At 34.4% G+C, this 10,697-nt stretch overlaps 3 protein-coding genes across 3 annotated transcripts; 2 read left to right on the top strand and 1 right to left on the bottom strand.

Annotated features, from left to right (window-relative positions):
- The first annotated feature begins 500 nt into the window (after positions 1–500).
- On the top strand, positions 501–2,451 carry LOC148178038 (acyl-CoA Delta-9 desaturase-like). Its single transcript, XM_088033440.1, has 9 exons — positions 501–538; positions 599–752; positions 797–868; positions 952–1,020; positions 1,096–1,183; positions 1,231–1,440; positions 1,491–1,827; positions 1,876–2,061; positions 2,109–2,451. Exons 1-9 carry the CDS (start codon positions 501–503, stop codon positions 2,449–2,451), a joined length of 1,497 nt encoding a protein of 498 aa, XP_087889566.1.
- Positions 2,452–5,350: 2,899 nt separating this feature from the next.
- LOC148178037 (acyl-CoA Delta-9 desaturase-like) lies at positions 5,351–9,750 on the bottom strand. Its single transcript, XM_088031833.1, has 4 exons — positions 9,680–9,750; positions 6,318–6,481; positions 5,928–6,264; positions 5,351–5,879 (listed from the first exon to the last, which is right to left on the bottom strand). Exons 1-4 carry the CDS (start codon positions 9,712–9,714, stop codon positions 5,351–5,353), a joined length of 1,065 nt encoding a protein of 354 aa, XP_087887959.1. The 5' UTR covers positions 9,715–9,750.
- On the top strand, positions 9,524–10,627 carry LOC148178036 (farnesol dehydrogenase-like). Its single transcript, XM_088031835.1, has 3 exons — positions 9,524–10,292; positions 10,347–10,502; positions 10,561–10,627. The coding sequence occupies exons 1-3, from the start codon at positions 9,723–9,725 to the stop codon at positions 10,600–10,602; spliced, it is 768 nt and encodes a 255-aa protein (XP_087887961.1). The 5' UTR covers positions 9,524–9,722; the 3' UTR covers positions 10,603–10,627.
- The last annotated feature ends 70 nt before the right edge of the window (positions 10,628–10,697 follow it).

Raw genomic sequence — 10,697 nt, 5'->3', positions numbered from 1 at the left:
TGGAACATCTTTAAAGGCACGCACTAATAAACTGCGTAAATTTCACTTGAAAACTGTCAGTTGTCAAATTCTGGGGGAGGAATAGTGCCAACTTCGTCATCTTAAAATTTCCAAATTTTATCAAGATTCCAACCTTGAATAAAAAAGTGGCAATGTGGACACTTGCAATCCAAATTGACGACGCATTATGCCTAAACTAATCTAACGATTGTTCTATTTGGACATTCTAAAGAACGTAGTCTGATTTTTAACAGTAGCAGGAAATTAGGTTAGAACTTTGTATTTGTGGGGGTGGTTGGGGGAAAATAAAGGTTTCAAAATTCAATTTGTTTTTTACCGATTTTAACCAGCAGTCGCGTCTGAGGAGAATTTCACTTCACCACCAACAAATTTTACGTGAAAATTGTCAGATGTCAAATTCTAGGGGAAAAATGATGCCAACCTTGTCATCCTAAAATTTCCAGATTTTTTTCATCAAGATTTCAACATTAAATAAAGTAATGATTTTCAGAAATAACACTTGCAACGCAAACCCAACGTTCCACGGATTGCTGAACAGTGCTGCTGAATCCAAATTTCAATAATCCCTAAATTCTAGCCTAAAATATCCCTCGAAAATCCCTAGACGCCATACATTTTATACGTCAAATTACTTCATTTCGCAGGTTTGTTTCAAACCTCCGCTTACTAGACAGATAAACCAACACCAGCTGGTGTTGGATAAACCTCATTTATCCAGCAATAAATTTTTTGTAGGCGCGAATTTTAAAATGCAGCTCTGTGATTGGTCGTTCAGTCATTCTCAACTAGGGAATGTCAAACAAGAACTGTCACATTTGTCAAATTGCCACCAATTGCAGATTTGCAGGTTTTTTATTCTAATTTGATGTTGAAAACTTGATTTTTATTTTTTTCCTACTCTGCCGAACCTTCAAATTAAATTTGATTAAGGGCGGAATGTGCTCTAGAGAGTTCCTATACTGCGAGCGATTTTTAAAATTCGAAGTTATTACCGCATTAGTAAGAAAATGGGATTAAAAAATGTAAAATTTCAAATTTCAAATGCTAATGTGTGACCTTGAATTATTCGTCTAGCCCGAAACTAGACCACGAATGAATAAATTTCGCTTTGAATCACTCAATCTATTATTTCGACAGTGTTTTGAACCTAAGTTCATTACCAGCGTTGCCAACTTAACCCAATTGCTGCTTTAAAAAACGAATAAATAGAGCGCCGAGAACTCATTACAATCAGAGTGAAGACAGCCGGGAAAATGAATACCGAATATCGCATTTTTTCCTCTAAAGACCTACAAATCAAGGGCAAAATCCGAGAAATATCGTGGAAAAAAGTCATTTTCTTCGCTTACTTACACTATGGGGCTATTCTAGGACTATGTTATTTATTCACGGAGGCGAAAATTGCAACGATGATTTGGCGTACGTATTTCTTGAGTTCCGCACAATCTTTTTTCTACTGTTTTTTTTAGTATATCTTCTTACGTTGATTTCGAGCCAAGGAACTGGAGCTGGAGTCCACAGACTCTGGGCGCATCGGACCTACAAAGCCAAACTTCCATTGCGCCTCCTCCTCGCGTTCTACCAAACTTTAACCTTCCAGAAAGACATTTATGACTGGTGTCGCGACCACCGCGTCCATCACAAGTACTCAGACACGGAATGCGACCCCCATAATGCCTCCAATGGGTTCTTCTACAGCCACATGGGATGGTTGATGTTAAAGAAAGAAGACTGTGTCATCAAGAAGGGAAAACAATTGGATTTAAGCGATCTGGAGGCCGATCCAGTCGTCATGTTCCAGAGAAAGTGAGTTTGAACCCTCAGTTGGTACCGCGACGATTTCTCTTGTTTTAGGTACTATTGGTACTTGGCACCGGTGATCGCTTTTCTTTTCCCAGCAGCTGTGCCGTGGTACTTCTGGGGTGAAAGGTTCCAAGTCTCGTGGTACATGTGCAATATGTTGAGGTACTTCTTGAGCTTGCATGCGACGTGTTTGGTCAACAGTGCTGCTCATATCTTCGGCACCAGACCTTATGATAAGTAAGGGTGTGTTTATTTTTAATAAAACCACTAGAATTGTGTTTCAGGGATATTTTGCCAACTCAAAATATGTTGGTATCATTTTTTACCAATGGAGAAGGTTTTCATAACTACCATCATGCTTTCCCTTGGGACTACAAGGCGGCGGAATTGGGGTCGTACTATGGGAACTGGAGTACTGCTTTCATCGATTTGATGGCGAAAATTGGTTTAGCGTATGATCTCAAGACCGCTTCAAAAGGTTTAATTGAAAGAAGAGTGATGAGAACGGGGGATGGGAGTTGGAAGCTTGAAGAGAATAAGACGTGGGGATGGGAAGATGAGAATATGGATAAAGAGGAAAAGAAATTGACTGAGATTACGTTTAGACATAATCCGAGAAAAGGATAGTGTGATATTTTTATTTATAAATTTTAGAAATACTTAAGTAGATAATTTTTGTGATACTGTAAATTATTGTGAAATAAAGTTTTTTCTTTTACAAAATCTGAGGATTTTTAGACAGATTTTTAAGTAAAAAAACGAGTATAAACTGCATTTTTCTGCTTGTCTTAGTTTCGAAGTTATCGAGAATTATTCATACAAGGTGTTTATAAATGTTTCTAGCATCAAGGGTGTCTATGAAACGTCAAAGAAATGTGCTGCTTGTTACAACTGTGGGTTTCGATTTGTCAACTGACATTTGCAGTTAACCTCAAACATGAAGCAAAGTAAGTTTTGAGAAATAAACTGTTCCAGTTGTAGTTTAAAACTGAAAATCGAAAACTTGGGCACAAAACCGTAACTAAAACGTCATTGAAGTAAGTAACATTATAAATAATTTTCCTGATAGTCATATTCACTATGAAAACAAAGCGGCAAAATAGTGTACGACAGGAATTCCAAAGTCACGCTTGATGCTAGAAACATTTATAAACACCTTGTATACGTTTTAAAAGTCACTATCCGCAAATTTTGATCGCTTCTAATTCGGTTATTTATTGACGTACCTAAAAAAGGCGAACAGTTTTAGATCCTGCGTGAAATTCTGCGTAAAATGAGCACATACACAATACATTAAGATTGCTGAATTAGAGAGTATGAATTAAAGCCTGAAAGGCAACTAATTTCTACATTGAAAAAATGAAAATTTGGAATTTGAATTATCTAAGATCGATTTCTACATAAAAAATTGCGAGAAAAACGATTTCATAGTTCAAATTTCCTTAACAAATAAACGAGATATCGACCGAATTACATTTTCAGAGAGTAATTTTAGAGTCATTTTTACACGCTGTTTCGGGGCGAAAACTGAGTTTAGTATTTTTGAGTAATATATCGATCGAAAGAGGAGCTCGAGGTCTATCGACTGTCCAAATCTCAGAGCGATCGGGCAAATAGTTCACGAGGGGTGATCAAAAAACGAAAAATTGAATTTTTTTCATCGCTAAATTTTTTTGCCCAAAAAATTAATAATTAAATTTTCGACTTTTGAGGGTGTATTCTAAAGTAGAATGACCCGAAAAAAACGATGGCGTAAACCGTTTCTCAAAATTTTTTTTAGTTTCGAAGATATCGAGCTTTGAAAATTTTCCAACGCAAAATCCAATATCCGAAACTTTAATCGCTCATAACTCAGTTAATTGTACGCCGATCTCAACGAATCTCACGTTTTTGGATTCTACGCGAAATTCTGCGTAAAATGCGTACAAATACGTTAATATTGCTTAATAAATAAGCGAGATAACGACAGAATAACATTTTCAGAGGGTAATTTTAGGGTCATTTTCAAAACGCTGTTTCGAGACGAAAACTGTGTTTAATATTATTGAATTATATATCGATTGAAAGAGCAGGGCAAAGTCTATCAACTGGCTAAATTTCAGATCGATCGGGCAAATAGTTTACGAGCGGCGATCAAAAAACGAAAAATTGAAATTTTTTCATCAATTGAGTCGCAAAATTTTTTTGCTTAAAAAATCGACCATCGAATTTTCAACTTTTGAGGGCGGATTATAAAGTAAAATGAGCCGAGAAAGACGATGGCGGAAACCGTTTCTCAAAATCTTTTTTAGTTTCGGAGATATCGAGCTTTGAAAATTTTTCCAACTCAAAATCCAATATCCGAAACTTTGATCGCGCATAACTCAATTATTTCAGGACCGATCTTGACGAATCCTACCTTTTTGGATTCTATGCGAAATTCTGCGTAAAATGAGCACCAATACGTTAAGATTACTGTATAAATGAGCGAGATAGCGACCGAGTCTGAATTAGAGACTAACTTTTACATTGAAAAAATTCAAATTTTGAATTCAAACTATCTAAGGTCGATTTCTAAAGTAAAAAATTGCGAGAAAAACCATTCCGGAAAGGGTTGTTCGATATTTTCCATAATTCCGAAGATATCAAGCAAAATTGTTTTCGAACCTTCAAAATTTTGGCCCTCTGGCGACAACCCAAAATGTCAAACGCCTCTAACTCAGTTATTTGTTGACGTACGAGAAAATTAAAGATATTTTTGAATTCAGCGCGAAATTCTGCGTTAAATGAGCCCATATAGCTCAAATCTTCTAAACAAATAACCGAGATATCGATCGAATTACATTTTCAGAGAGTGATTTTAGGGTCATTTTCAAGACGCTGTTTCGGAACGAAAACTGCCTTTAATATTATTAAATTATATATCGATCGAAAGAGCAGCTCAAGATCTATCAACTGTCCAAATCTCAGATCGATAGGGCAAATAGTTTACGAGAGGCGATCGAAAAACAAAAAATTGAAAATTTTTCATCGATTGAGTCGCAAAATTTTTTTGCCCAAAAAATCGACCATCAAATTTTCGACTTTTGAGGATTTATTCGAAAGTAGAATGAGCCGAGAAAATCGATGGCGCAAACCGTTTCTCAAAATCTTTCGTAGTTTTGGAGATATTGAGCTTTGAAAATTTTCCAACTCAAAATTCAATATTCGAAATTTTGATCGCTGATAACTCGATTATTTAAAGATCAATCTTAACGAGTCTTACTTTTTTAGATTCTACGTGAAATTCGGCGTAAAATGAGCACTAATATAATATTGCTTCGTAAATAAACAAAATATCAAGCTTTATAGATTTTGAAATTAAAAATTTACTTTCCACAACTTTTTTTATAACTCAGCTAATTTTTTGACTGCAAAAATAAAACAAAAAAATATTTTTCACAAGTTTATTGATGGCATCAACTAATCAACTAACAACTAAATTAATTGAATACAAAAAATAATACACAAACGTCTAACGAAAATAAAAATTATCACAGCAACAAATTCATCCTTGTCTAACGCTCTCCCTAAATGTAATATCCGCCATTTTCCTCTCTTCTTTATCCATGTTTTTATCCCCCCATCCCCACGTCTTGTTCTCTTCAAGTTTCCAACTCCCATCCCCCGTTCTCATCGCTCTTCTTTCAATTAACCCTCTTGGAACGCTCTTGAGATCATAAGCCCATCCAATCTTCGCCATAAGATCGATAAACAAAGTACTCCAGTTCCCATAGTACGACCCCAATTCCGCCGCTTTGTAGTCCCAAGGGAAAGCATGATGGTAGTTATGAAAACCCTCACCATTAGTAATAAAAGAAACGAACATATTCTGACTCGGCAAAATATTCTTATCGTACGGTCGATTCCCGAAGATATGCGCAGCACTGTTAACCAAACAAGTACCGTGCAACGTCAAGAAGTACCTGAACATATTACAAATGTACCACGAGACTTGGAACCTTTCACCCCAGAAGTACCACGGCACAGCTGCTGGGAAAAGAAAAGCGACCACCGGTGCCAAGTACCAATAGTACCTGAAACAAGAGAAATCGTCGCGGTACCAACTGAGGGTTCAAACTCACTTTCTCTGGAACATGACGACTGGATCGGCCTCCAGATCGCTTAAATCCAATTGTTTTCCCTTCTTGATGACACAGTCTTCTTTTTTTAACATCAACCACCCCATGTGGCTGTAGAAAAACCCATTGGAGGCATTATGGGGGTCGCATTCCGTGTCTGAGTACTTGTGATGGACGCGATGGTCGCGACACCAGTCATAAATGTCTTTCTGGAAGGTTAAAGTTTGGTAGAACGCGAGGAGGAGGCGCAATGGAAGTTTGGCTTTGTAGGTCCGATGCGCCCAGAGTCTGTGGACTCCAGCCCCAGTTCCTTGGGTAGATATAAGAATAAGAAAGTAGCCTAGAAGAAAAATGCAATGAAAATTGTACTAAAAGAAAGAAGTACCTTCTTACCCCATAGCCAAGTGAACCATGAAGCTTCGAAGAGGAGGTAGTATAACCCGATGGCAGCTCCAACATGCAGATACACGAAGAAGACCACTTTTAGCCAAGCAATTTCTCTTTTGCTGTTTGGTTCTTCAGTGGTGTTTGGTGCCATGTTGAAGACCGATAGACATCTGGTGCAAGATAAAGAAACACGTTCTTTTATATAAAGACGATATTAATAATCATAAGTTGCATAATGGTAATGAACTTAGAGGGTCAGTTTTTAAACAATAGAGCTGTTCAATTATTCAGATATTAGTAACAATAAAACGGCGATATTGGTGATGGTTTGAGCATTGTAACCTCATTTCTTATAGTTGCAGAGTTTAAACGGAATTTGAGGAAAATTTGGCAATTTTTTCTGAATTTTTGTGGGCGCCAAATTTGAAATGCGGAATTGTCATTGGTCGTTCAGTTGAAGAAGTTCTTCCGCAAAATCTGTATTTTTGTTCAAAAATTCTGCACTTTGGCAGAAGTAAAGAACACTTTGAAGTAGTAACTTTTCCAAGTTTCATTGACATAACTAAAAAACTAACAAAGATACGAATTTTAATACAAAAAGTTGAAAATTAAATAAAATTTTCTAAAATCTCTATTTCTTGTTCTAAAATTTTGCCACACTTAATGAACACTTTAGAGATAGTAACCTCCCCAAATTTCATAGACATGACTTAAAGACTAACAAAAATACGAATTTTTATAATAAAAATTTGAGAATTTTTGGTTCATTCAAAAATATTTTTTTTTTAAATTTGTATCTCTTGTTCTAAAATTTTGAAGTTTGGCCCAGGTAGAGAGCAGTTTAGGGGTAGTTACCAGCTCAAATTTCATTAAAACGACTAAAAAACTAACAAAGATACGAATTTTAATAACAAAAAGTGGAAAATTTTTGGTTCGTTCTAAAATAAAATTTTCTAAAATTTCTATTTTTTGTTCTAAAATGTTGTTCTTTGACCCAGTTAATAAACACTCTAGAAGTATTAACTTCCCCAACTTTCATTGACATAACTACAAATTTTAATAACAAAAAGTCGTAAGTTTTAGGTTCGTTCTAAAATAAAATTTTCTGAAATCTGTACTTTTTGTTCTAAAATTTTGTACTTTAACACACTTAATGAACACTTTAGAGATAGTAACCTCCCTAAATTTTATTAGCATAACTTGCAAACTAACAAAGATACAAATTTTATTAATAAAAAGTTGAAAATTTTTGAGCAGTCCTAAAATAAAATTTTCTAAAATCTGTATTTTTTGTTCTAAAATTTTGCAATTTGGCACAGGTAAAGAACACCTTAGAAGTAGTAACTTCTCTAAATTTTATTGACATAACTTAAAAACCAACAAAAATACGAATATTAATAGCAAAAAGTAGATAATTTTTGGTTCGTCTTAAAATAAAATTTTTAAAATCTCAATTTTTTGTTCTAAAATTTTGCATTTAAGCACAGGTAAAGAGCAGTTTAAAAGTAACAACTTCCTACAATTTCATTATCATAACTTAACAACTAACAAAAATACGAATTTTAATAACAAAAAGTGGAAAAATCTTGGTTCGTTTTAAAGTAAAAATTCCTAAAATCTGTATTTTGTGTTCTAAAATTTTGCACTTTAGCACCCTTAATGAACACTTTAAAAATAAAAAGTTTCCAAAATTTTATTAACATAACTTAAAAACAAACAAAATTACGAATTTTAATAATAAAAAGTTGGAAATATTTGGTTCGTTCTAAAATAAAATTTCCTAAAATCTTTATTTTTGGTTCTAAAATTTTTGCTCTTTGGCACAGGTGGAGAACACCTTAAAAGTAGTAACTTTCCCAAATTTAGTTATCAGAGCTAAAAAACTAACAAAGATAGGAATTTTAATTTTTTAACAAAAAGTTAAAAAATTTTGGTTCGTCCTAAAATAAAATTTTCTTAAATATGTATTTTTTGTTCAAAAATTTTGCACTTTGGCACAAGTAAAAAACACTTTAAAACTAGTAACTTCCCTAAGTTTCAGTGACATAACTAAAAAACTAACAAAGATAGGAATTTTAATACAAAAAGTTGAAAATTTTTGGTTCGTCCTAAAATAAAATTTTCTAAAATCTCTATTTCTTGTTTTAAAATTTTGCTTATTGGCACACTTAATGAACAATTTAGAGATAGTAACCTCCCCAAATTTCATTGGCGTACCTTAAAAATTAACAAAGATACGAATTTTCATAACAAAAAGTTGAAAATATTTGGTTTGTTCTAAAATGAAATTTTCTAAAATCTGTATCTTTTGTTCTAAAATTTTGCAATTTGGCACAAATAAAGAACACTTTAGGAGTATTAACCTCCCAAAATTTCATTGACATAACCTGAAAATTAACAAAAATACAAATTTTAATAAAAAAAAGTTGAAAATATTTGGTTTGTCCTAAAATAAAACTTTCTAAAATCTGCATTTCTTGTTCTAAAATTTTGCACTTTGGCACAGTCAATAAACACTTTAAAAGTAGTAGCCTGCCCAAATTTCATTAACGTAACTTAAAAACCAACAAAGATAGAAATTTTAATAACAAAAAATAAAAAAAAATATTTGGTTCGTTCTAAAATAAAATTTTCTAAAATCTGTATTTTTTGTTCTAAAATTTTGTACTTTGACACAGGTATAAAACACTTTAAAAGTAATAACCTCCCCAAATTTCATTGACGTAACTTAAAAACTAACAAAAGTACGAATTTTAACAACAAAAAGTGCAAAATTTTTAGATCGTTCTAAAAAAAATTTCTAAAATCTCTATTTTTGGTTTTAAAATTTTGCTCTTTGGCACAGATAAAGAACACTTTAGATGTAATAACCTCCTCAAATTTCATTGACATAGCTTAAAAACTTAGAAAATTACGAATTTTAATAACAAAAAGTTAAAAATGACCATTGTTCATTGATCAATTGATCACAAATTGGAATAACTTTGTAAAAATTGCACCTAAATATGAGAATTGATCGCCCAGTGATTTTACGCAAAAAAGCACTTACACAATTTGTAGAACAAGTCACTCAAATTAATTATTCCAGTAACACAGGAGGTCAAAGTCATTAATTGTTTTAATTGTGAATAAAAATTCCGTGTTAATCGCTTTTGTTCTCTTTCATTAATCAACAGATAACGCTTTAATTCCAAGGAGTCATTACCATATTTTTGGCGCAGTGATCACATTCAAGCCACTAAAACTCTAAAAAATTCAAAAATCCAAAAATCCAAGTCGGAAAAAGTGGTCATTTTACTCCAACTCCACGCGCAGGTAATTAATTTTTTATGACCCATTAATCTCACCAGGGTCACCTTTCTTCACACCTTTTATATCCGCGCTCCGTCTCCATCCTCACCATCAATAGCGATGGTTCTTTCAATGGACAGATGGTCAGGAAAAGTGGCAGTAGTCACTGGAGCCAGCTCTGGAATCGGTGCCGCCATCGCCGCGTTCTTAGTCGCCAAAGGCCTCCTGGTTGTCGGATTAGCCCGTCGCTCCGATCGAATCAAAGAAGCAGCGAAGAAGCTCTCTTCGCAAAACGGCCAACTGTTCGCCCTCAAAACGAACGTTTGTAATGAAGAAGACGTCGTCGAAGCCTTCAATTGGATTGACCACAACGTCGGTCCTGTCCACATCCTCATCAACAACGCGGCTGTTCTTAAAGAGAGCTCTTTGACAGAAGGAGAGACCGAAACCTGGAGGAGCATCCTCGAGACCAACGTCTTGGGATTGTGCGTCGCGACGCGCGAAGCTGTGAGAAGAATGAAGAATGGACAGATTGATGGACATATTATTCATATTAATAGCATCACGGGGCATAAGGTGTACAATGAGTTGAATTTCCATCTTTATGGGCCCAGTAAATGGGCCGTTACGGCCCTGACTGATATTCTGAGGCAAGAGTTGGGCGCTTGGAGCAACAATATTAGAGTTACAGTAAGTTTTTTTGAATTAATTAATTTATTTGTAATTTATACGATTTCTTTGAAGAGTTTGAGTCCTGGTTTTGTCACCACGGAGATGACGGCGTTGGATCCAGAAAACTCCAAGGAGCGACAAGAGTTCTATGAAAAAATTAAGTTTTTGAAGAGTGAGGATGTCGCAGAGGCTGTTGGTTACATTCTTGCGACGCCGCAAAGTGTGCAGGTAAGTTTTTCAGACAGTAAATTTACTTCTTTTAGTGCTTTTATTTTTTTGATTGAAGATCAACGAGTTGACCATAACACCAACTGGAGGTATTTCTTAGTGTACTTAAGTATAGTTCGCCAAATTGTTATAAATACTTTGTTCTAATAATTTCTTAAATAATAATTATTCTTCAAGATCTTAGAAATTATTTGT

The sequence above is a fragment of the Gnatocerus cornutus genome, chromosome 3 (genome assembly GCF_029298725.1).
Source record: "Gnatocerus cornutus isolate USDA-ARS CGAHR chromosome 3, icGnaCorn1.1, whole genome shotgun sequence".
In the NCBI taxonomy this organism is placed as follows: domain Eukaryota; kingdom Metazoa; phylum Arthropoda; class Insecta; order Coleoptera; family Tenebrionidae; genus Gnatocerus; species Gnatocerus cornutus.
This window is presented reverse-complemented; position numbering and strand designations above follow the sequence as displayed.

Bases quoted from the DNA above. Each gene is read 5' to 3' on its own strand.
- LOC148178038 (XM_088033440.1), top strand. From the start codon at position 501: ATGATTTTCAGAAATAACACTTGCAACGCAAACCCAAC. The intron at 539-598 runs GTTCCACGGATT...CCTAAATTCTAG, and splicing joins ACTTGCAACGCAAACCCAAC to CCTAAAATATCCCTCGAAAA. The intron at 1,184-1,230 runs GCGTTGCCAACT...ACGAATAAATAG, and splicing joins TGAACCTAAGTTCATTACCA to AGCGCCGAGAACTCATTACA.
- LOC148178036 (XM_088031835.1), top strand. From the start codon at position 9,723: ATGGTTCTTTCAATGGACAGATGGTCAGGAAAAGTGGCAGTAGTCACT. The intron at 10,293-10,346 runs GTAAGTTTTTTT...ATTTCTTTGAAG, and splicing joins GCAACAATATTAGAGTTACA to AGTTTGAGTCCTGGTTTTGT. The intron at 10,503-10,560 runs GTAAGTTTTTCA...TTTTGATTGAAG, and splicing joins CGACGCCGCAAAGTGTGCAG to ATCAACGAGTTGACCATAAC.
- LOC148178037 (XM_088031833.1), bottom strand. From the start codon at position 9,714: ATGGTGAGGATGGAGACGGAGCGCGGATATAAAAG. The intron at 6,265-6,317 runs GTAAGAAGGTAC...TTTTTCTTCTAG, and splicing joins ATGGTTCACTTGGCTATGGG to GCTACTTTCTTATTCTTATA. The intron at 5,880-5,927 runs GTGAGTTTGAAC...CTCTTGTTTCAG, and splicing joins GTCGTCATGTTCCAGAGAAA to GTACTATTGGTACTTGGCAC.